Source organism: Alligator mississippiensis, chromosome 4 (genome assembly GCF_030867095.1).
Source record: "Alligator mississippiensis isolate rAllMis1 chromosome 4, rAllMis1, whole genome shotgun sequence".
Classification (NCBI taxonomy): domain Eukaryota; kingdom Metazoa; phylum Chordata; order Crocodylia; family Alligatoridae; genus Alligator; species Alligator mississippiensis.
Window position 1 is genome coordinate 59,503,850 of NC_081827.1, and position 26,760 is coordinate 59,530,609.

The 26,760-nt window shown below is 45.8% G+C and overlaps 1 protein-coding gene across 8 annotated transcripts in view; it reads left to right on the forward strand.

Moving 5' to 3' along the window:
* TMEM117 (transmembrane protein 117) overlaps positions 1-26,760 on the forward strand; it is a 397,723-nt gene that overhangs the window by 319,251 nt on the left and 51,712 nt on the right. For all 8 annotated transcript variants that reach the window (XM_019492756.2, XM_059726034.1, XM_006272241.4 and 5 more), the window contains one exon: positions 8,278-8,437. In XM_019492756.2, the coding sequence (XP_019348301.1) occupies positions 8,278-8,437 (160 nt within the window). The remainder of the gene's footprint in view (positions 1-8,277; positions 8,438-26,760) is intronic.

The window sequence follows — 26,760 nt, forward strand, 5'->3', positions numbered from 1 at the left end:
CTGTTCCATGACCAGGGTCCATAGGCTCTATACTTCTACTGATGATAATCTCATTCTGTGTGGACAAGGTAAAATCCACAAGTCAAAAAGCTGGGCTGCTGCAAAGCCCTCTCAGCTGTTTTCGGCTGGAATAACTGCTGCAACCTGCCTTCACCAGTACGTTGCCAAATATTTTGTCCAACTCCTTCCTGTACAAATCCAGCATATCTTGGAACACAAAGTTTAAAACAAAACAACATTTTCAGATGAGTGACAGTTAACTCTGGAAATTAAAATGGTGACATTTGTAAGTAATGTATATTTAATATGCTAAGTGGACAGTAACTCTGGCTTTAGACATACCACACACATTGACTGGCATAAGCAGATGCTTGTATAAACAAAGAATGGACTAACAGTGAATACCTACCCTGCTATAAGTGCCTTGAATCTGTGGTAACATTATCCCAGGAAAATTCTAGTCAGACTCCACTACTGTAAGTTGTAACAGGGGGAGATACTGTCTCCCCACGTCTATCCTGAGATAGATGTTTGCTATAGGCAAATAGGTTTTTACAGGGTCCCTACCACATAATAGTGTGGCACTGTAATAGGTGTATTGAGACTGCTACACTTAAAGAACTGCTCCTTTGTCCACTCAGGATCCTGGTGCAATTTACATCAGTATAGAAAGCCTATGTAAATTACATTAGTGTAAATGTTTCATGTATCAGCATCCATAAACATTTCCTAGTGTAGGACCTATAAATGTTAATGTAGTATGTAACCTTTCTATTCTAGTCAGGCAGCACTACAGACTAATTGTAATTGTCCAACACCAACAGGTCGGGTCTCACTACTTTGCTACTGTTCACTCTTACCATACTGTGTCTTACTCTACACATAAAGTATCTGAGTGAAATATGTACTACAGCTAGGGCACATTTACATGTTGCCCTACGGCAATATAGCAATCCTAGATGTGCTATATAATTGTGTGTCTACACATGATCGCTAGCTATGTCAATGTAGCAGTGCGCTCCCCAGGTATAGCCACTACGGCAACATAGGAGTAAATTTATCTGTGCGCTGTACACTCGGTGCAGTAACCGCCTGTACTGCAATATACTTTAGTACTTCCAAAAGGAACAAAAGCAAGGCAATGTGTATCATAGAATCATAGAAAAATTGGATTGGAAGGGACCTTAGAAGGTCATGTAGTCCAACACCTTGCTCAAAGCAGGACCATCCTGTTTGAACTAGTATAATTCTATGAATTAGTTCTGAAGCCAAACATATGTAGTGAATAGCTCTCATTGCTGTTCTTTTCTGAAATCCCCACTAGATATCATCTCTGTCATTCCATAGCTCTACTACTTTTGAGAGCAAGAGGCCACAGAAGAACTGTGAATCAACTGCTGTAAATTGTCAAGACTTCATGAAGTTCAAAGGAGCTATGTCAATTTATATCAACTGTTAATCTGCCCCCATGTTCCCCAAATTGCAGGCTGTATTGCTGATACCAAACCACTGGGATGACTAAAAAGCTGATAGTTTATTTTTAAATAATTTTGGGAGATGTAATTTTTTAAACAAATGTAGTACTGCAAATCTTGCTAATTAAAACAAGTAAAATAAAAAATGTTGGCATTTGCACATGAACAGCTGCAACTCCATTGTTCTTTATAGTTGTTATATGCTGTGAGACAATGTGTTTGAGCCAGTTCTGGTCTGGGGATTAAAATTGATGGAAAGTATTTAATTTGACTGATGATCTCAACATTCTGAGGATTCTAAAGCACATCTAAATATCAAGAGCTGCAAAATTTGTTTTTTGCCTGTTCTATCTCTGTTTTCACAGTGTGCTCTTAACTATCCTGGCATGTTTATGAAGCAGTTGCCACTATAATGCTTTGCTATGTGATATATATAATGAACTTTAAATGATGACTAATACTATACTTAATATTCATGCAACACCTTCATTCAAGACACCTACAATGTTTGACAAATGCTAGTCAATTTTATTTTCATTTAAAATATGCCCAGAATGGATGCCAATTTATTTGCTCTGTTAAATACATGTGCAATAAATACATTAAGTGCACATTCCTTGTCCTTAATAAACAACAACAATAATGACTAATTTAGCATCTGTCCCTTTACTCCTTTCTCAAACAGAACTCCTACTAGCTTCTATACAAATTCCATTTTTGTTTATTAGTCCTGAATAACAAATGTCTCTCTACCCAAAATATGCATGAATAGTAAGAAATATTATTTTTCGTATCTCTTAGCTACCCTTAACCAGTCTTAAACAACTTAGCTTAAACAACAGCTGTCTCCTGCCTGGGGCTGGGACATTGCACCCTGCCTCTGGGGGGTGGCCTGCTGCCATGGCAGGAACAATGTCCACCTGCCCTGGCAGCACTGAGCTCCTGGCCCCAGCTCCCTGATCAGGGTAGGGGACTTAGAAAGAGCTGCAGGAAAGGGGCATGTCCCAGCCCCCTGCCCAAATCCACCAGTGGGACAGCTAGCAGTTAGCAGCCAGCTCGCTGCTAGCTACCCCACCAGTGGATTGAAGCAGGGGGTTGGGACCTACCCCACACCTGCAGCTCTTTCCAAACCCCATGCCTCAATCACTTGATTGGAGCATGAAGCTGGGACCTGCCCCTAACTGGGACAGTTCCCAGCCTCTGCTCCATGATCATGGGGCAGGGGCTAGGGAGCTTGTTCCCCGCTCAGCTCCATGAGCATGGAGCTGGAAGGGGAACAAGCTGGGGAGTCTGTTCCCTGCTCATCTCTGTGCTCACAGAGATGAGCACAGAACAGACTCCCCATCCTGCTCCCCACCTAGCTTCACACTCATGGAGCTGAGCAGAGAACAGGTTCTCCAGTGCCAGCCAGCAGGGAATGCCCAGCACCAGCTCCATGGTCGTGGAGGAAGAGCTAGGAGATAAGTCTCCGAGCCCCTACTACCCAATTGCAATCTTGGAACAGTGGGCTTGGAGCTCCCTCCTGCTGAGGCAGGCGGACGAAGTGCCATCTTGAGCTTCAGTGGTGGAGCCCGCTCTGGCAGCAGGCAGCTCCCAGGGGCAGGAAGCAAACACAATGGAAGTGTGGGACCCCTGCTTAACACCTCTGGACAGCTGGTAACCAACATTTGGGAAAAAACTGAACTCCTGAATGCCCACTTTGTTCCAGTTTTTCACCAGACCATGGGGAAAGTCAAGCGAGATAAAGCTCATAGGGGACATGCCAGGACTGACAACCTCCCCACTGTGGATGCTGAGTGGGTGCAATACCAATTAGAAAAGCTAGACATTTATAAGTCATCAGGACTGGATGGACTCCATCTACGAATGTTGAAGGAGCTGGTTGAGGTCATTGCAGAACCCCTGGCAAAGCTCTTTCAGAATTCGTGGTGCACAGGGGAAATCCCTGAGGATTGGAAGAGGGCCTACATTGTACCCATCCTCAAGAAGGGGAAGAGGGAGGACCTGGGCAACTATAGGCCAATCAGCCTAACCTCCATCCCAGGGAAAATCCTGGAAAAGCTCATTAAATAATGTATGTGCAATATGCTTGCAGAAGGTAAGATTCTGAACAACAGCCAGCATGGCTTTGTTGTGGGTAGGTCTTGTCTTACCAATCTCATCTCCTTCTGTGACCAGGTCTCTCACCACCTGCACACGGGAGACATCGTAGACGTTATATACCTAGACTTTCAAAAGGCTTTTGATCTAGTATCCCACAATATCGTTTTGGGGAAACTGGAAGATTGTGGGCTCAGCTGCTTGATGATTAAGTAGGTGGGAAACTGGCTAAAGGTAGGACCCAGAGAGTTCTCATGAATGGATCTGTGTCGACCTGGCGCAAAGTGGCCAGTGGTGTTCCTCAGGGGTCCAGGCTTGGACCGGTACTTTTCAACATCTTTATCAATGATTTGGATGGGCAGTGAAAAGCTCTCCAGCCAAGTTCGCAGACGACACTAAGTTATGGGACAGTGTGGTCACGTCAGAAGGTAAGTTGCAGATACAGGCAGACCTAGACAGGCTTGAGAGTTGGGCAGACCAGAACCAGATGAAGTTTAACACTTCCAAGTGTAAGGTGCTCCATCTGGGGGCAAACAACCCTCAACATACATACAGGCTTGTTGGTGACAGCTTGACTTGCACCACGGCCGAAAGGGACCTAGGGGTAATAATTGACCATCGTATGAATATGAGCTGTCAGTGTGAGGTGGTGGTCAGCAGGGCAAACAACACGCTGGCATGCATCAACCGATGCATCTCATGTAAAACTAAGGAAGTGATACTCCCGCTGTACTCAGCACTGGTGAGACCTCAGTTGGAGTACTGTGTCCAGTTCTGGGCACCGCACTTCAATAAAGACGTGGAAAAGCTTGAGAGGGCCCAGAGAAGAGCCACCCAGATGATCAGGGACTTGCAAGGCAAGCCATATGAGGAAATGCTGAGGGAACTGGGCCTCCTTAGCTTAAAGAAGAGAAGGTTGAGAGGGGACTTGATAGTGGTGTACCGCTATATCAGAGGAGTGCATCAGAAGCTCGATGACCAGCTGTTCACTAGGGCACCCCCAGGGAAGACCAGGACCAATGGATACAAACTTCTGGAAGGCCACTTCAGGCTTAATACCAAGAAAAATTCCTTCACAGTCAGGGTGTCCAGACTATGGAATAAACTCCCTCCAGAGGTGGTGCAGGCACCTACCCTGCAGGTTTTCAAGAGGAGACTAGACAGTCATCTCGCTGGGGTCACCTAACCCCAGTTGTCTTCCTGCCTAGAGCAGGGGGGGTGGACCTGATGATTTGCAAGGTCCCTTCCAGCCCCTAACAATCTATGAATCTATGAACCCTGCTCCCTGCTGGCCAGCTGACCATGAGCAGGTTTGCTCCTAGTCAAGAATCTACATGAGCACTACTGCTCAGTAACTAGTCTAAAGGAAATTTGCTACTTGCATTTGCAGGTAGCAAATTTTCTCACAATTAGTGAGGCTTACTGCACAGTAAGCATGTGCATGTGTAGATGCACATGCTTACTGGACACATCTTTACATTCATTTGGTCAGGGCTCAGTTTACTCAGTGTAAACTTCTGTGGATTAAGCACTCCCAGGCAGGCACCTACACATGCAGGGACTAGGGAACAGATTTGCTGCTCTTACCACCAAAATTCCTGCAGCCCTGCAATTGGCCCCTGCTGCCAGTGGGGGAAGCTCCAGCTGCAGCTGCCAGCAGCCAGCATCCCTCTTTAAAAGCCAACCCTGCTCACTTCTCCCTGGCTAGCCACTTCCCTGCCCAGGAGCAGCATGCACGGAGGCAACACATGGCAGCTCTCTCCTTGCCTACTCTGCATCCCTGTGCTATGACTGCTCCAGCACCTGCCCCTGGCAGTGATGATCAGCGACCCAGAATCCTGCTGGCTGCCATGCTGGCCCTGTTGACCCGCCGCACCAACTGCCACCTGGCCCAAGGCTGTCTGGGCCCATCTAGCTCCCTCACATGCAGCAACCATCTGCCTGGCTACAGGGTGTTGTCCCAAGGCCACCACTGTGCAGCTCCAGTTGGCAGGGACACCAATGAAGGGCTTCTGGATGCTATCACTGGGGCTGCCATACCCTCCTGGGCCTCCACCCTGCTGCCTCTGGGCCTGCCAGGCCAGCCAGGACAGATGATGACACATCATCCAGCACACCTGGGATGATGAGCAGTGGCTGCAAGCCTTCTGCAGGACCCAGGCTCAGGCTTCTGGGACTGCATGGAGTTACTCTGGCCACACTTGGAGTAGCAGGACGAGATCATGGCGTGGGTAAGGCCACCACCAGGGAGGCCATCCTGGAGGTGTGTGGCACCTCCCAGGACATGCTGAGGCCCACCATGCTCTGCATGCATCACCCCCAGGCAGTGGTGGCAGGGTTCCCTACCCTGGGCTTCCTCCAGTGCATCAGGGCCCTGGATGGGACACATCCCCATCATCTGTCTGGCCTATGGACACCACCCCTATTACAGCAGGAGGGGTTTTCACTCTGTGGTGCTCCTGCAGGCTTAGGGAAGGCTGCTGGGGGTGTGCTGCAGGCAGGTGGAACTGGTCCTACTGGCCAGAAGCTTTCTGCAGCTGGACCTGTGGGCTGAGAGGCCTGGCTGGAGTCTGCAGCTGCCTGCAGCACCTTGCTGGTCTGGTTGGCATGGTCCTGGCAGCTGTGAGCACTGCAGTTCCAGGCTGTAGTGCTCCGGTTCAGACAAGCTGGCATAGCTAAGCTGTGGCCTGCCCAGGGGGACACAGGGGCCTCAAGTGCCCTCAGGCTCCTTGCATGTGTGCCCCAGGGCTCAAAATGCCTGCAGGCTTTTAAAGCCTGAGGCAGGGGACTGCCATAGAGGCAGCCCAGCCCTGGGGCAGGAGAGGCTCCTATCCTGGAGCCCTGTGACCAGCCTTTTAGTGGCAGGGTAGACTTGAGAGCAAACTTGCTCCTGGGTCACATCTACATATTCGTTACTGTGCAGGACCTAATCCTGTGTAAATTTGCCACCTGCGCACAATTAAGGGTTTTTATGCACCAATTTATCCACAATTAAGGGTTTTTACTGTGCAGTTATTATGTACACGCTCACACTTACTGCACAGTAAACTAGGCTACTTCACATTTAGGCATCTCATGTAGACACTCCCACTGCTTAGTAAACTATGCTACTACACAGTAAACATCTTGTGTAGATGCACCCAGAAAAGACAAATTAAGAGGGCAAAAACAGTCAAAAAATGACTTTCATCTGATCACTTGATCTTAGCAGAACTTTTACCTCCTGGTCATCAAAGCCACAACTTCACAAATACTTTGTGCAGAGGTAGAAGAGTCACACAAACACTGAAGGAAATTCTAAATAAGAGTAGCAACATAAGTTCTGTACAAGTGATATAGATACTGAGTTTATGGATCCTTAATTTCATGGTCTAATCCAGTGGTTTTCAACTTGTGGTCCATGGATCCCTGGGGGTCTGCAGACTATGTCTAAGGGATCCGTGAAAGATGACTACGATCAATGAAAAGTATGTGAATACCAACACTTACAATTCAAATGGGTCCACACCTCCATTTGAAATTTCCAAAGGGGTCTGCACCTCCATTCAAAATTTTTTAGGTGTCTGGAAATTTTAAAAAGTTAAAACCCATTGGTCTAATCTATGCCTAGCCTGCATAAATTAGAGCTGCCAGAAGTATCTTTTACTCATTCCTTCTGACTAGGACCCCAAGGTACCAGATGCCTTAGAACAAAGCCAAAGTACCACAATATTCTTTCTGTGTCTAAAAATTATATACTTTTATGTTCACATATAATATCTATATTTTGACATCCAAAGCGATTGGATATAATCCTGTCTCTGTTAAATCAGTGGCTAATATCCTTTGACTTGAATGGAGACAGGATGTTGAATATAGTTTTCACTATCAAAATGTGAAAGATATTGCTGAAGTGCTGCTGGAAAAAGATGAAGATCTGTTATGGAGAGACAGCACAAAGAGTGTACAATTTAATTACCATATAGCAAATGGAATGAATTAGACAAATTTGTCTTCTGGATATTCAAGAGTTTCATATGTTGGAAAAAGTCCTACTGTGGCCTGATCCTACAACTGCTTTTATAATTCAATGCTATCTGTTACTTAAGAATATCATAAAACATGCTCAGTTCTCTCATGATGATTTCCCTGGGCATGTTATGAGACACAAAGTCCTTCCATTGCCAAAATCTATATTAAAATTTAACATGAGTGCTATGAAGATTTCTTTTGTAAATGTTATTGCCTTCATGGTTAGTGCATTATAGCCACCTTGGATAAAGAGAGATAAGGAGGAGAATTTCCAGGGGTGTTGGATGGCTCACTTCCATTATGCTTTTGAAAGTATTCCCCAATGATTAATTTCAAGTTGGCACAGGAATTATTGGGATATGATATATGATGTGATATGATATGATACTATAAGTGACTGTGCTTTACAATATATACAAATTGTGTGAAACTAGAACAAATATGATGTAACTCGGCATTAATTTTTCAACATTTTTTTGGACCAACTAACAAAATTCTTTGCAATAAAGGTATGTCCATTTATGTCTTGAATGAACGTATCTACTTTTACCTTTCATTTACTTCAGCTAGGTTTGGTCTGCTGTACAGTACAGTACCCATAATTATTAGTTAAGTTTAGCGGAGAGATCAAATAATGTTACATTCTACTTCATGCAATATTTTCTCTGAACTATTCTCTTTTCGCTTGCAGGACTGTTCTGTTTACACTGACCTCTGTAGTTGTGCTTGTCATCACTACTGACTGGATCAGCTGGGACAAGTTGAATCGTGGATTTCTGCCAAGCGATGAGGTCTCAAGAGCCTTCTTGGCTTCTTTCATCTTAGTGTTTGACCTTCTTATTGTCATGCAGGTACATTTCCCTAATGTTTCATTCAGGCTCCTGGAGCTGTCTAGTCGCTGTGTTTCCACTAGAGCAAACACTGTTCAGCTCAGACCTCATAAAGTTAAATAAATGTTCAGTTTGCAATCACTATTAACAGAGGTATTTTACATCAACATTCTCAGGGACTTTGAAAAATCCAGTTGGCCTTCTGTTGTGAAAACATTGTTGATTTGTTTTGCTTAGGCTGCCAGGTAAGAACTTGGTGACTTTCCAAATGGGAAGGCATTTTTCTGCCAAAACTTCACTGAAAATAGAAAAGGAAGCTAGTAATTTTGTAAATGAAAAGCCTCCATTATGAGGATGAGAGAAACTCAACAAAGCAAAGAAAAAGATTGCTAGTGAATGCAAAGGTTTACAACATTTGAAAAGTACATAATACGTAAATGTATTTTTAGTGATGCAAATTAATATTTTTCAATATTCAATCTTTCTACTTTCAGGTAAACAGTATTTTACCCTATTTGCTGTACTGTTATATCTTCCACCAGTTAGTGCAACAATGGAGATAATTTTCTGTAATCCTTCCAGAGTCTGCTCTTTTGAATTTGGCAGTTAAGAAAGGAGTTGTGGACACAGTAGATATAAGCCCAAACACCTCCCTTATGTGGCATTATGCCCTGCAACTGGCATCTGTCTCCTGCTTGAGTTTGTCCTAGTGGTTTCTAAAGGCAATTCTGATGCTATGTCAAGAGAAGGTGGTAGTAGATTACTTTGGCTTTAAAAAGTACTTGATAGAAGAGGAATATCAGAGGTCTGGATGACTAATAGTATTTGCCTAGTGTCAAGTCATTGAATTGAGGCTTATTGAGGAAGTTCAAAGGGCTGTTAAGTTTAGAGGAGTGAAGACCTATCCTGATTATTATTTCATATTTTTACAACATAAAACAAGACCCCCACCATTGCATTTTGAATGGTGTTTGAAGGGGAGATTTGTTTATTTACTTATTGAAGGATATGTATTCCAAATGTTCAACTGAGGGCATAGGCACACATAAAACTTAGAACAGTTTAAATGTAGTTTAAATTTAAAGCAGACAAACATGCAAAGCTTCCTGGAACAGTTCAAATGTGTACCTGGGAAATCAAGTATTATTTTGAACCAGTTCAATGTGAATCAGGTCAGTGTTGTGTGGTTACCAAGAATTATGTAACACAGGCCTGATCCAGGCATCCCACACTGCATCACTTCTCATCCTTCAGCTTGGTGAGTCATTTTTAGGAGAAAAGGGAAAGAAGAAAAGTAAAATGCCCTGACCTGCAGGACATGCATCCCTTGGAACCCCCAAAACATGGGTGCAAATATTGCTCCCCATACACACTCACTGAGAGGCATGCTGGGCTAGGTGTTCACACCCACCCCCTGGTGCCAGAGCCATGGCACTTCACACAATATGAACTGGTCTCCATTAAATGACATTTGGAAATAGTGCAATTGTTCTGTGCAGACAACACCTTGGTGACATATTGTGTATTGTGTGGTTCTAGTGCTAGTGTATTGTCAGTTCAATAGAATCAGGTTGACAGAGCTGACTGTTAAATTACAAGCAGAAATAAGTGTCAAAATAAAAATTCTTTGTCTATACTGGAAGGAGGCAAGCATGTTTCATAAATTCTTTTTAATAGTAGTGCCTGTTTCACAACATTTTTGTAAGCTTTTCCAATAGACTAGCAAAATAAGAAAAAAAACCCAGTATTGCATTAAATGCCCTAATTCCTGTAGGAGGATAATGTTAATTAAGTACACAGATGAAATTTCATTTAGTTTTCTGGTTAAATACTGTACAGACATTTTCCCTACATTTTAATGGTAGCATTACTACTGTAAATGTGACTAAGTTTAGCAACAGGAGAAAATCAATTGAGTTTGAAACCATTCTCAATGCTGTGAAAAATAATTACATTATTGTAAAGCACAAACTAGCCTACTTAATATTTTTGGAATTTAATATTTATTCAAGCCCCATGTAGAGCAAGGTACTTCAGAAACAAATAAAGAAGTGAGAGGATCCTGCCGTGAAGAGCTAACATTTTAAAATAGAAATAACACAGCAAGGGATGCAATAAACAAAGAGCGGAGGTGGAAATATGGGAGACCAAAGGTTGCATAGTAAGAGTTCATGAGTTATTGTTTTGTGCACTTCTTTTTACTTTCTCTTCTCCCCTGCTTTAAGCAGCAATAGCCCAGGCAGACTCAGGCAGCTAGAACAGTATCCCAACCCCAACCCCAACTCCAGCCTGTATCTATTGAGTGTAAAGAATGTGCTTGCTATCCTGTAGCCTAGTAATAAGGGCAACTTCCTGGGTCTGAACACCCCTTGGACTGAACAGGGCCTAGAGTGCAGGTTGCACATTTTGTGAGAAAACAGTGTAATGACTAGGGGTCAGCAGCATTTGTCAGCAGGGGATCCTTTTAATGAAGCCTAGCCCCAAGCACTGGCTGCCTCCATGCCACTGCCACAACAGCCCAAAGGTTGCTGACCCTGGACTAAGCTATTGTGCAAAAGGTATGCTCCTTCTGGCTGTGCTTTTGAATGATACTGGCTGCATCTACATATGCAATGAATGTGCCTAAATCTTAGTGCACAGTAAATTGAAGTGTATTAAGCTTTAGCAGGAATGCATCTACATGGGGCTCCTGCAGGGGAACAGAACAGGGCAGGATCAGCCCTTGACTGAACTGCTCTCATCGAAAGCAAATGTGCTCCCAAAGGGTGTACGTTCATATGCATGCAGGGATACAGTTTAATGCATCTGAATTTTCTGTGCAGAAAATTCAGTCACGTTATTTGCACATGTAGATGTACCCACAGTATAGATGCTAGGTGAATTTAGGTAATAGTGGTTTTGCGGACAGTAGAATAGAGTTTATCTGGATCACTTGTTGCAGCTTTGGTACCCAAATCTTCTGGGTGCATCACATGTTTATTAATGTGCCATAGTTACTATGCATTAAGTTTAGTATTTCATAGATTTCATAGACATTAGGGCTGGAAGGAACCTCAAAGATCATCAAGTCCAGCCCCCTGCCCCAGAGGCAGGAAGTCAGCTAGGGTCAAAGGACCCCAGCAAGATAAGCATCCAAGCATTTCTTGAATAAGTCCGGAGTAGGTGCCTGAACCACATCTGGAGGCAGCCTATTCCAGGTCTTGGGGGCTCAGACAGTAAAGAAATTTTTTCTCGTGTCCAGCCTAAAATGATCTGGTGGAGTTTATGACCGCTGGTCCTTGTTTTTTCTTGGGGTGCTCTGGTGAACAGACGTTCTCCCAAATCCTGATGAACACACCTTGTGTACTTATACCAGGTCCCCCCTGAGCCTGCGCTTTTCCAGACTGAAGAGTCCCAAGGCTTTCAGCCTCTCTTCATTCTTGCCCTCTGGATTCTCTCAAGCTTCTCGACATCCTTCTTGAATTGCAGAGCCCAGAACTGGATGCAGTACTCCAGCTGCGGCCACACCAAGGCCGAGTACAGTGGGAGGATGACAACCTGAGATTTACTTGAGAAGCATCTATAGGTACAAGCCAGGGTTTTGTTTGCCTTACCAGATGTGACATCACATCATGGCTCATGTTCATCTTGTGGTCAGTCATGACCCCCAAGTCTCTTTCAGCAGTGGTGCTAGCAAGCATAGCACTGCTGAGCCTATAAGTATGCTGTGGGTTCTTTTTCCTGAGGTGGAGTACCTTGCATTTATCAGTATTGACTGTCATCAGGTTTGTGTCTGCCCACTTACTAAGCTTATCCAAGTCAGCCTGGATCACTAGCCTGTCCTCAGGTGTGGACACTATGCCCCAAAGTTTAGTGTCATCAGTGAACTTAGCTGTCTCTAGTGGGTTATGGAATAGAGAAAATCCCACGCAACTTACTGATTCATTTGATGCACTGGCTGGGGGAGTAGTTAGCTACTTGCACGATTTCACAATGATTACACACTTAATTCATACAACACAATTTTATTTTAAAATTCTTTGCTACACATATAACACTGCTTAGCTTTAAGAAATACCACAAACATTAAGAACACAATAACTACATATATCAGAAACAATGCTCCAAATGCACTTCCTTCCCAAACAATGTTATAAGAATTAGTATTACAAAAACAACTACAATTACAACTAAAAGTTAAATTTGAATCAATACTATTATTTTTACAATATACTTACAATCCTAGAATTCCAAGAAGCCAAACACCTAGATATGGTTTCATTCCTCAGTAGTACAATTTAATGGGTTGGCCTCAGTAGTACGGTTCAATGGGCTCGCCTCAGCAGTATGGTTCAATGGGCTGGCCTCAATACTGATAGGACTAAGTCCCCTTCCTTCAGTCCCTTTCGGGCGCTCTGCGGCTTCAACGTGAACTAAGAGATTCGTGTTCACAGAGAGGGTGGTTCAGGTGATCAATCTGATCCGGCCTACACTTGCAATTCTTCCTTTGTTGTTCTGCAAGTGAGGTTACCTCCAAATTGGGACAGTAGGTTACAGTTTTTATTGAGTGAGTTGCTGTCTTGGGCCCCTCCTACCCAAACCTGTCACTACTCCCAAATTTGGGCTTGGATCTTTCTTAACAGATTCTTTTGCTTGGTAATCAGTTTCTTTTCTTGGCCATTTTAATTACTTTGGGAAATTTCCATATCGCTGAATTGACTTTTATTTCCAGTCTTGTCAAAGGCCCTAGGGTTTGATCTCTCGGAATGTGGGATGTTTGCTTAAGGGTCATTTTTAGGTTAACTTTGTTAAAGGCCTCTAAAGATAAAACTCAAGAGTTAAGACTTTGAGCAAAGTCAGGACCTTCCGCATGTAGACCAAAACAATGGCCTAGATAAGATAAATCTTGTCTTTTTCCTAAACTGGCTAATGGACATTACAAACATTTAAACTATTTCATTCAATATGACATCAGCCAGCGCGCTTCTGACACCAGTGTCCACATTGTTGATAAAGATGTTGAAGATAACTGGTCCAAGGACAGAGCCTTGGGGGACACCACTGGTTACAGAGCACCATAATGACTCACTCCAATTGACCACTACTCTCTGGTTCCAACCTCGGAGCCAGTTTCCCAGCCATCGGACTGTGGTGTAGCCAAGACCACAGTTGGCCATTTTTTCCATGAGGCGGTCATGGGACACCAGATCAAAGGCTTTTTTAAAGTCCAGGTATATAACATCAATCTCTTCTCCCTTGTCCAGGTGATACGTCACATGGTCATAGATGGAAATGAGCTTGGTCAAGCAAGACCTATCCGTGACAAGCCCATGCTGGCTATCCCTCAGGATGTTGCCCTCAGCCAGCTTATCCAGAAGGGTCTCCTTGATAATTTTCTTGAGAATCTTACCAGGGATTGAGGTCAAGCTGATTGGCCTGTAATTCCCAGGATCTACTTTCCGCCCTTTCTTGAAAATGGATACCACATTTGCCTTCTTCCAGTCTTCAGGTACTTCACCTGAGCAGCATGAATTTTCAAATATTTTGGCCAATGGTTGACCTATGACACCTGTCAGCTCCTTGAGTACCCTAGGGTGTAATCTGTCAGGGCCAGCTGACTTGAAGGTGTCCAGCCTCTCAAGGTGATCCTTTACTAGATCAACACCAATCCTGGGTATAACTACACCCTCACCCTGGCCATCCCACATCTGCTAGGCAGGGCGGTCCCATTTGACTGATGAAAGACTGACACAAAGTACCTGTTAAGTAGGTTGGCCTTTAACTGGGTGTCGGTTATCAGCTATCCCATTTGGTTCACCAGGGGTCCAATGTTACCCTTGCTTTTTTTCTGACTCTCTACATATCTGAAAAAGGACTTTTTGTTATCCTTGATATGTGAAGCCAGATGGAGCTTAGTTGCAGCCTTGGCTTCCCTGATCCGCTTCCTGCAGGTACGGACCAGTGCTGAGTACTCCTCCTTGGTGATAATTCCAAACTTCCATCCTTTATAAGTATCTCTTTTGAGGTGTAGGAGGTCCTCGAGTTCCCTGCTGAGCCAAGGGGGTTGCTGCGCCCTTTTGTTACCCTTCTTCTGAGATGGGATGGCCATCCCTTGTGCTGTCAGGATCGCTCCCTTGAGGAGCAACCACTCCTCTTGGACTCCTCTTCCAGTCAAGTCATGGTTCCTTAGGGCTTCGACAGTGAGCCTCCTGAGCTTGTCAAAGTCAGGTTTCCTGAAGTTGAGGACTTCTGCTTTGCTGACTGACTTGCCCACTTTGCAATGGATAGTAAAGGTGATCAGCTCGTGGTCACTGTCACCCAGCTTTTCATCAATTCTTAGGTCACGGACTGTGTCATCCCCTTTGGCCAGTACCAGGTCCAACAACACTTTGACTCTCATTGGCCCATAGACTTCTTGAGTCAGGTAGAGCTCGCCCATGCACATGAGGAAGCTTTGTGACCGATCTGATTTGGCCAAGTGCTCTTTGCATGAGATTTCTGGGTAGTTGAAGTCTCCCATGATAGCCATACACTGAGTGTGTGCAGCCTCAGCCAGTTCCATGGCAAATCCTGGCCCAGCTCTCGTTTCTGTTTAGGAGGTCTGTAGTAGACTCCTACCAAGATGTCCCCTGAGCCATGTTCCCCACATATTTTGACCCAGAGAGACTCCAGTACCTCCTGGGTAACAATGCCAATTTGGAGGGATGTGTAGCTGTCCTTGACATAGAGGGCTACACCCTCACCCCTTTTATGTGCACAATCACTCCTGTACAGGGTATAGCCATCTATACCTGTGGCCCAGTCATAGGTGGAGTCCCACCACGTCTCTGTTATCCCTATGAGGTCGTAGTTATTCTTGTTGAGCAGGAGGACCAGTTCCTCCTGTTTATTCCCCAAGCTCCTGGCATTGGTGTACAGACAGGCAAATGTCCCATTGGGGGCCCTTGCCTTCCCCACAGATCATTCCGGGGCTAGGGTGGGGGTGGGTTCCCTTAAGTGCCTTAGCCTGCCTAGTGGGGTAGCAGTGGCGATAATCCCCCCAACCCTCGGTGGGCTTAGTTTAAAGCTCAGTCGAGCAGGTCAGCCAGTCTGGCTGAGAAGAGCATCCTCCCCAGTGGAGTGAGGTGGAGGATGCTCTTCTCAGGTGGAGAGACTGCCATCTCTCCCCAGCAGACCACCGCCTCTCTCACCAAAGAGTGGACTGTGATTGTGGAAGCTGAAGCCTTCACTGTGACACCAGTGCCACAGTCTTTGGTTGACTACTTCAACCCGTCTCTCCCTCCTCAGACCATGACCCACAACTGGAAGGAGTGAGGGAAAAACCACCTGTGCCCCCAGCCCTCTAAGCCCTGCTCCCAGAGCCCTGTAGTCTCTCATGACCCAACTGGGATTGCTCTGAGCTGTGTCATTTGTGCCCATATGGATAAGGAGCATAGCATAGTGGTCGGAGGGCCAGATAATCTTTGGCATCCTTTCTGCTATGTCCTTGATGTGGGCCCCCAGGAAGTAGCAGACCTCCCCGGCTAGGGGGTCGGGGCAGCAGATTGCCCCCTCAGACGGGAGTCTCTCATGACAACCATTCTGCGTTTCATCTCAGGGAAAGTAGGGGTGGGTGATCCTCCATTGCCTGCAGGAGTTGGCATCTCTGCAGGCTCAACTGGGGCTGCAAGAGGTCAATACTTGTTGCAGAGCCCCAGAGGGGAGGGGACCTACGTGCAGCTAGTCTTGGGGCCCTTGACCACCTTGGTCCAACCACCTGGCTGGACAGTACGGGAGATCCCCAAGTCTTCCCTTGTCCTGGAAGGTGACCTTGGTCTACCCTCCCCCTCCAGGGGGTGAAGGGCCTGGCAGTAGGAGTCGATCTCCTGCTCACCATCCCTAACAGCATGCAGTTTCTGGACTGCAGCCTGGAGTTCCTCTATCTGGTGCCCCAGAGACTCCAAAGTGGAGCAAACCCTGAAAGGGGAGGTGGCCATGCTCCCAGTCCCATGAGCCTAGAAACATGCCAGGCAGCCCCCTCAGCTGAGAACCAGGGGCTCCATCTACATGGAGCCCGGAACCATGGGTTCCATCTGGGTGGAGGACTCTGAGGTGCCAGAGGGGGAGGCCTTAGACTCTGAGAGGACCCTCAAGGTGTGGCGTGTGCCCATCTGCATCATGCCACTGATAGGCTGGCTACTGATGGGACTGCCTACCCTAGGGGGCTCACTGTCAGGGCTGCGGGCCCTCCCACTCGTTATCCTGCCCAAACTCCCACGCTAACTCATGCACCCGGCCCAGATGCGTGCCTGTTTGCACGGCCTGTTCGCGAGGCTCCGATTGCATAGTTTCCTGGGGGGCTAGGCAAAGTAGGAGCTGGGGGTGCAGCGTGAACCTCCTTGGCTCCACTCAGCTGCCTCCCAGCTGGCTGTGTCCCTCCCACCACAGACCCCTGCTTACCTGCGGGCAGGCCAGGGCTCATTGGGGGTCCTGGGGTCTCTCCTGGGGAGTCCCTGGGCTCACAGGGGCGCAGTGGGCTTTCACCCGCATGTCTCGCACCAGAGCCAGGACCTGAGTATATAACCGATTTGTATAACCAAGTAGTAAATCAACGTGCAGTAACCAGAGTTACTGCACCATAGCACTGGCGCATGCCTTTTTAGTGATGCTACTGTGCAGTAGCCTAATAATACTGCACAGTAGTAATGTATCAGCACTGTTTCTGCTATGACATGCTACTGGACAGTATTATTAGGCTACTACACATTTAGTGTCTCATGTAGACATGACCTCTAGATCCCATTAGATCCCTAGTTTACCAATCTGAATCTGGTCTATTATTTATATCTCATGCCTGACCACCTATGGTTCCCTAGGTGCCATTTATAGCTGGAGGAACATTCTACCACCAGCGCAGACCTTCACCCATCTAAGCCTATTACAGTTGAGTAACAGGGTTGTTCTTATAAGTAAGGCAAGCAGAATTTAGCCCTGATAAATAACTTGTGAGGAAACAAGATGAAATAGGTTAAGCAGTTCATTAGTACAAGTGCCAGCTCTCTGTTTATACAAAGATGAAAAGATAGGGGGAAAATAATATTTTCCATTTTCCCGTGGATTCTTTTCCCACTATATTTATTGCGTTATAACTTTCACTGCTGAAAAAACTATCTAGTTTCAATGAATGTGTAATCCTGGTTCTGTATGTAAACTTACAGGAACTCCAGCAGATGCGGGAACAAATTTCTATGGACTTTAAAGAGAATAAAAGTCACACAGCTTCATTTGAAATACTTATACTCTACCATTTCCATTATACATAAAATTTAGGAGGCAGAATTCTCATTCGAATTCAGATTTAAAATAATTGGGTGAATCAGTCAGTGGTGGTTTAGTAACGGATAGAAGCAGAAAAAAGGTTTTTTTTCTGGGACATAGGATTTAGAAGTGCAAACTTGTATAGGCATTTTAGTAAATTAATCTTTTTAGGGATGAAATCATAACTATAATATTATAAATGCTAGTAAATAGGATACCAGAAATAGTGATATATCTTGACTGTGATACATATTTGAATCGCAGATAGGTTGTTCAAATCATATTCATACTTTCCTAATGATCTAGAGTCATAGACCCTGTCATTATTTTTCATTATACATCATATTCCTGAGAATGTTTATTTTACTAGGACAAGACTTTCTAATTCCCATATTTTCTTAAACAACAATCCATTTTTATTGAATTCAGAAATGGTATTTTATTGAATTCAGGAAAAAGACAAATCATATACTAAAAAAATCAAACATCTACTATAACTTATTTAAATGCTATTTAAATGGAAATTTTGTCCTGATTTATGTGTGTGGTTGCATAGTGTATCTAGAGGTGATTGCATAATAGCTCAAAATAGTATTACCTTCCACACACAACATACAAGAGTAAGGGAGTGTATGTGGAGGGTGTGGTTGGGGACTGTGTGTGTGGGGCATATGTAGGAGGGTGGGGTTGGGTGTGGACCAGTGTGGGTGTGGGGTATGTAGTTGGGATGGGATGGGGTGTGGAAGGGTATAGGTATGGTGGGGGATGAGAGGTCTGGGAATGCATGTGGGGGCTGTGGGAAGGTGTAGGTGTGTTTGGGGGTATGGTGGGGGGTGCTATGTGTGGGTGTGGGTGTTGGGAGCGAGGTCCGTGGAGTCTCCAAGTGTGCGAGCCCCTGAATCTGCATGTGGTGGTAGCGAGTAGGGCCAGCCTCACCCAACCCCCTAGCACACAGTTCCCTGCACTTCCACCCCAGTCCCACGCGTGGAAGCATCCAGTGGGGCCAGCCTGACCCAGCCTCATCATGCACAGCTCCCACACTCCTGCCTGAATTCCTGGCCACACATGGTGGTAGTGAGCAGGGCCAGCTCCACCTGGCCCCATAGCACTCCCGCCCGAATCCCCAGCTGCATGTGGTGGCAGGGCATGGGGCCAGCCCCATAGCCACAGCTGTTGCACTCCTGCCTGAGTCCCCGACTGCACGTGGTGGCAACATGTAGGGCCAGCCCAACCCAGCCCCATAGCATACAGCTCTTGCATTCCTGCAGTGTGTTGGGCCAGCCCAGTCTGGCCCCATAGCATGTGGCTCCCCACATTCTCAGCCCCCATTCCCCCAATGGGAGTCCCTGGCCCAATGGGGCTCTTACCTAAATTTCCACTTTTGCAGGCAGGGATGGCTGGGAAACAGCCAGGGGGTAGCCGGGCAAAAGCCTCTGCCAGGCAGAGGCTTCTTGTCTGTAGTGCCGCCTAGCTCAGGGCTGGGGGTGAGTCAGGCCAGGCTTGGGTGGGGGGATTGGCTGCTTAGCAAACAGAGCCGCACCCCCTGCATGGAGGTGCTGGATTGCAGAGGGGCAGCCCAGGGCCAAGGCTTATAGAGGGGCCCCATGGGCCATGTCAAATTGCCTGGCAGGCTGGATCTGGCCCATGGGCTGTATTTTGATCCACCGATTCACACCAGCTGAGAATATTGCGCTTAATAATCTGCTAAAGCCAGGAATTAAAAGTATACTGCCTGAAAAATAATTCCATGAATCCAAATGATACTCAGTACAAAGAGGGAGGCAGACTTAAACTACAGACATTCCTGTAAACCTTGTTTTGCAAAACACGCAGCATAGAGTGATGACAATATTGCAGAACAAATTGCACAAGCACAAATGAAAAAGTGGCAAACAACATAGCACTTAACTAAAAAGGCAGACTAAATACAAAGCAGTATGGAACAAAATTCAATCACTATTTCCCAGAGGAGAACTGGCTTTTCATAATTCTTTTTGTCCCAAAGAAACTGAATGTGTTGAGGAAACAAAGTGTAGCTTTGAGTGGTAAAAGCTGCTCTGAAGGGGTAGGAGTGGGACCTTTTGCTGCTATAGAAGGTGCCCCAGGATGTCAACAGGCATTTAACACCCTGGAAAATATTTCACAGTTGGCTTTTTTGCTTACCTGGAAATCTACATGCAAAAATGTTTCCCCTACTCTGGGTGCATCTACACATGCGTAATGTGATACAGTAACCTCTGGAGCACTTCAAGCTGGAGTCAGCTGCTCCTGGCCACAGCATCTACACACGTGTCTGGGAGAGCAGCGATTTGAGTTAGGACAGAACAGCCCTGGGCTGGCACGGGCCATGGGGGTTCAGCCCCGGGCTTCAGGTGGTGGCATTGGGTGGTGAAGAGGCTGGCTGGAGCTGGGGGTCTGGCCCCTGGCTGGCTGGGCTGACTAGGCATAATTTGAGCCCAGCCGTCACTGTCTACACAAGTGTTTGATCACAATTAATGATCGTACTTAAAGACTCCACTGTAAGCTAGTACTGTCCCCAACAGTACTATCTTATGGCAGAGTTAATTAGTTTACTGTGCCTTAATACCAATGCATGTGTAGATTGTGATGCTTTACTGCGGAGCTAATTACTCTGGAGTAACTAGAACTGGCTTATGCACCCAATTCTTGGTGCATGATTAGAGGTCAAGAGAACAGGCCATATGAGAGGCTGAGAGGCATGGGGCTCTTCAGCCTGGAGAAGCCAAGGCTCAGGGGTGACTTGGTGGCTGCCTATAAGTATATAAGGGGTGTGCATCAGAAACTGGGAGAACGTCTGTTGACCAGGGCGCCCCAAGGGAAGACAGGATCTAATAAACTGCTGGAAGACTGTTTTAAACTGAACATAAGAAAAAACTTCTTTACCGTCCAAGTCTCCAGAGTCTGGAATAGACTCTTCCCAGAAGTGGTGCAAGCATCTACTCTGGACACCCTTAAGAAACACTTGGATGCTTATCTTGCTGGGGTGATCTGACCTCAGCTGGGTTTCTGCCCCTTGGGCAGGGGGCTGGACCCAGTGTTCTCATGAGGTCCCTTCCAGCTCTAATTTTTATGAAATCTATAAAGCACACATGTAGATGCACCCTCTGAGAAACACCATGGACACAAAACAAGTGATTACTGGTATTTTGGACTGTTATGCATGTTTCACGTAGCTGTAGTTGCAATATTAAAACAGGAATTTCTATTCATAATAAAAATAGTGAGTCTTATTTGTATTTATTTCTGCTTTGGGTTATAGATTCATCACCCTGCTCTTCTTTTTACCCAGAGACAATATCAGTGGTGGGGGAAATAATAGCTTGGCAGCATGCACTGGGTGCTTCAGTTTACATATATACACATCTACTGGTGTTTTTGGAAAGGATAACTTCATACTATGGAAACTTCCATTTACAGGTAGAAGCTCATAAGCTATAGGATAATGTTTCATTGCTGGGGCCACACTGACTTACTCCATTTGAATATCCAGCAAAGTATCTAATTTTGTTGACTTACAAGAAAACCTGCAAGAAATCATATACCACTACAAGTCCAGAGGGGTCCATGCCATGAAACCAATTAGACTCAGCACTTGGCCATAGAGAGCAAACTAAGGAGAACTAAAGCAAGATAGTTTAGGACTAAAAATACAGTGCAAATGCAAATACAACAGTAACAGCGGTGGAAGAAACAGAGGAAAGGCAGCAACTACATGATGTGATAGGAAGGTCAGCTCCTGTTTTAAACATGTTTGATTAATGTTCGTGGCTGACATTAAAGTCTGTCGTTCTGATCCATATTAGCCATGAATTAAGTTAGGTTATAAAAACAAGAGGAGTTTCTACTTCATAGCCATTTCAGATTGCTTTCATTTTTATAAAGTTCACTAGTAATGAACATCTCCAAGACCCACAGAGGAATGGGAGTGTGCAAACCAAAGACTCCACTACTTTTTATGCAAGGCTCTCACACAAAGTTGTCCTGCCTCAGCCTACAAAACTCCTTACTCAAAATTTTAGGTGCCATGGAGTGAGATGCTGTGCTGAGCAGTCATCCTTTACAGTAGGGAACTACAGCAGGAACTCCACAATTAGCTGAACATGCCACATCCTTAAAATACTTGCAACAATTAAAAGACATGCTGAAAAAGTGACAATGATCTTCACCTCTAGATACACTATGCAAACACACAAATCAGGACAAAATTTCCTGTTAAATAAGTTATAGTAGATGGTTGGTTGGTTGGTTGGTTGGTTGGTTGGTTGGTTGGTTGGTTGGTTGGTTGTTTTTTGGGGTTTTTTTTTTGTTTTGTTTTGGTTTTTGGTTTTTTTAGTATATGATTTGTCTTCTTCCTGGTTTTAAGATAGCAACACCCCCTCCCAAAAAGAGTATATTGAGGGCAAGGGGAAGGACTTCTGGTGGCAAAGGTCAGGGTTAGGGGACTACCAGTCCCAAGATGGTGTCCAGGGGGTGGGGCACCAGTCAAGGGGTGAAGCTACCCTTGCAGCCCTTGAGAGCTCACCAAAACTCATTAAGCAGCCCTCCAGCCAAAATAATTGCCCAGTCCTGTGTTTGAAGCTGTGCCACTTTCCAGGACTTGCTTTTTCTGTACCTTAGATCCCCAGGTGTTAAAAAGAATAATAATACTCCCTTTTTGCCACCTTTCCAATGTCTTTGCTATTTACTTTTCAAAAAAGAACTGCCTCTTACTTAAATACAGCATCTTGCACTTCGGGGCTCTGGCTGAAACTCTAATATACATAAATAAACAGCAAGCACAAGTAACCCACTATTTGTCATAATGTTTACTTTTTACCTTGTATAACATTATTACAAGCCTGGCATTTACATCACAGGATGGAGTGGTTCTGCAAAAGTGGATGTATACTACCATGTTGAAACCCCCACTATTGCCAAAAATCACAGAAGACTATAATTTCAGGGCCAAAAAAATCTTAATGTCTTTGCATCTATTTTTGCCATTTTCTGCAACAGACCAGCTAGGTGCTGTGAGTGTATCAGCCGTTAGGCTGCTGGGTTTGGGATCAAGGAGGTGAGTCAGGAGTGAAGTAAAGGCAAATTTACTTATAGCTTAGTAGACAACAGTTAACAGAAAGGTTAATGCGACAAACGGATAGTATAGTAATAAAGAGCTAATAGTGAATAATAACAACAGATAGAATGACAAAGAGTTCCCACATGGGGTTGGCAACTTAGCAGCAGTCCCTCTATGCCAGGTGCGCGCCAAGTTGTTCCAGCGGAGTCAAGTGTCCTTGATCAACTCTGTCTGAGGGGTCACCAAGAAGGTCCCTTGGTCAGGATCCGGTCCTCACTCACACTGGGAGTCCAGGGTCCAGACTTGGTACAGCGATAGTCCTCCTGTCTCGTCCTTCAAACTGGTTACTTGACATGCGCGTTCCTTTATGCCTTATTTTATGCTAATCTGTTGGCTTTAGACCCACTCACAATCTTGCCCTATAGCTGTTACCCTATGTGTTAAAAATTATCATGAAAGGTTACTGCCCAAACTCAAGTTCACCCAATAAGCAAATTACATCACATTACTTTGAGGTTTGAAATTAGCATTACTCTGCCCAAGCTCAACCCCTTGGTTTCTTATTCCTTGGAATGTGCTAATTATATTAGGTGGTCAGATCTTGTTATGGCTGACCTTTAAAAAAAACCTGTTAGATCAGCTAATCTTGTAGTTTTGCTTATTTTGGGGCCCAGTCAATCCCATCGTCAGTGCAAACAGTTAGATTCAACACTTTGGTTAAATTATGACAGACAGATTCCACTTGCGGGTTGCAAACTTGCAAGCTTTGCATTAGCTAATCTTAACTTCTAGACAATAGCCTGGATGTCTCCAAGAGCATATATTTATTGCTCATGATAGTAACCCCTCTGGTTCTGGCCACCACAATTTTCTTACAGCACTAAAATTGCAACACTAATACAAAGCTGTATCCATATACTGATTATCCACCTGTTATAATCATTATCTGATAGACTTCATTGTTATGTGATTTATGCATGATGATTGCTTTGTTTTGTTTTATTTTGTTTTCTTTCTGGGGACACATGCTAACATGACATTAGTAGGAGGTTATGAGATTTCATCTCTTCACAGAAATATTCAAGAATATATAATTTTGTTATCAAAATTTACTTCAGTCTGAAACTTTTTATACCATATTTAAGCAAATGAACAATGCTGGTAATACCTACGGTAATTCACACAGCTATCCCTATTTACTTGAATACAAGATAAGATTTTTCCCTCCCCCATAAACAGCATGTGGAAAAATGCTCCTCATCTTACATTTGCACACATGGAAACATCACTAAACACATTGTCTATCATTAAACTGCTTGCCTTGGTGCCAAATGTTGATCTTAGCCAAAAAGCCAAGACGCTGATTCCTTTTTTTTTTTTTCTGGAAAAATATTTATTTGTGTGTGAGTACAGACGTGCATTTATGCATGAATGCATAAGTGCACACGCGCGCGCGCGCACACACACACACACACACACACATATATATATATATATAGCTATACCTCTACCAACCTGTCTTTTGACTGCTGTGGTTCACTTAATGATCCAAAACACACTTTTACAGTTACACCATTGTCATTCCCATTACAAAATTGCACCATGCACCCACACAGCCATCACCATCAGCTTTAACCACCACAATTATGCAAAGGACCACCTCAGTATTTTTTCCCCCTCCCAAGTCCTATAGCCCTCAATGCTCACTGCCCAATTGTGAGTAGGGTCCCACCAGGTTTCAGTTAGCCCAACCAGGCCAAAGTTATTGCTTACAAGCAGGAGTGCAAGTTCCTCCTACTTGTTTCCCATGCTCCTAGTATTTGTGTAGAGACATTTAAGGCCCTGAGTGGGTTCCCTTGGTACCCCCCATCCTGATGCCTGTCAGGCCCCTTAGTACTTACCTGGGCTGATCCAGGGCATGACTCACTGATCCTAGGTTCTCTTTGTCCTCTACATCCCTGTTCCCCAACAAATCTAGTTCACAGCCCTACATAGGAGATCAGCCAACCTGTAAGAGAACATTCTTACCTTTCAAAGAGAGATGAAGACCATTTTGTCCCAGGATTAATTGGGAAAACTACTTGTTTCCCAGTCTTTTCACTCATCATTGTATTCATTGTCATCTCCATCGTCATCATCACTGGGTGTGTCTACATGTGAATTTAAGCAGGCTTAAATTTAATGCACATTAAACCAATACACATTAAGTGTTTTTTTTGGCAGGTGTTTACACATTGTAGGATTATGAACTAATTTAGGCCTAGGTCAGTCTAGCTCTGTCATGTGCCCCTGTGACCACTGGTGGGAGTTCCAGCCTCTGGCCACATGGCTGCTAGCACTTGGCAGCCATGCTGAAGCCAGAGCCATCTGCCATCACTTGGCAGCCATCTTAAAAGCACAACCTCCGCATTGTGACCTCTGGGATAACGCTTGGTGTGTCAGAGCAGCAGCATGGCAGAGAGCAGGCATCATGTGCCTGCACTGCTCGTGCCACAGCTGTGCTTCCCAGTCCTGGCTGCCCCAGCTCCTGGCTCCAGTGCCCAGGGACAGGGTCCCCTGCTCATCAGGTCTGCTGCAGCTGTCCTGCTTACCCACCACCACTGCATGCCTGGTGCTTGGCCACCTAGCACTGCCAGACTCCCCACCCTCTGTGGCTGCCTACTAGATGACTGGTACATGGCCTTCCAAGACCTCTGCCACTGTACAGCTCCTGGCAGCAGCCCCAGTGACCACGGGTTCCAGAATGCCACCACTGAGATCACTGTTACCCTCCTGTCCCACCAGCCTTGCCACCTCTTGGCTCTCCATGCCAGCCAGCACTGGTGGAAGTGCCTTGTGCTGCAGGACTGGGACAATGGCCAGTTGTTTGACACATTCCAGATGATCCAGGCCACCTTTGAAGACCTTCTGTGCCAGCTCTGGCCCCACCTGGAGTGCTAAGACATAGAGAAGCACCCAGCCATCCCCGCCACCCACACACCCCCTTCCACCCCCCACCCCCCAGTACCACTCCAGGACATGCACATGTTTGTAATGAAAACCTTTATTCCCCTCACAACCACCATCCCCCCACATCCCTGCTCAACCAACAGAGCCCCTCCCTCCAACCTCCTGACCACACATCCCCCTCCACCATCCTTCACCAATAAAAAACCCTCCTCCCAAACTGAAAACTGTATACATCAGTTTCAGTCTTTCTCTGATTTTGGAGTGGGGGGCTGTGCAGTAGGGGTGCCCAAGGTGCAGAGCTCAGGGGCAGGTGGCCAGTACCTTACGCGCAGACAGTTCCCCCACAGGTCCAAGGGCTGCAGCAAACATCAGAGGCTCCTGCGGATGGAAAATGGCAGAGAACATCCTCCAAGGTTCAGGTGGGGGCCTGCTGTGGTGTGGCAGGTGGGACCCAGGAGCCCTGTCTAGCCAGTTGCTGCTGCAGCAACTCCACAGGGCACTGCTCCAGGGCCTCCAGCCAGGCCCAGTGCTCCTACTGTGCCCAATCCTGTGCCTCCTCCCGGGCAGTCTCCCGGGTAATGTCTTCATCCCACCAGGCCAGGTCCCGCATCTCCCACACCTGCTGCTGTGCCTGTTCCTGCACCATCTAGTTCTCAATCATTGCCACCAACTGCGGGAGCAGTAGGATCCAGTTTCTGGTGTGCTGCTGGCACAGCTGGCCAATCTGGGTGACTCCAGCAGCGGCGACCCTGCTGTGGCACTCCCACAGGGCCCTGCAGCCTCTCCTCCACATCTAGATGTTGGCGCTGCAGAGGAAAGAGATAGAAACCCTTTGGGTGGTTTTGCAACATTGCAGAGATATGATGCTGTGCACCAGAGGCCCTGTAATGCCTGGCCTCAGATTGTAGGTCGACTGTGCACAGGTGCCCAGGGACCATGGTAAGTTTTCCAGGCATGGCTGGGCCCAGGTGGCTGCTGGCCAAGCCCCCTGGTCCTGCTTGCTCCCCTTGGGGTCAGTGGCCCCCTGGGTGCTGGCTGCAGG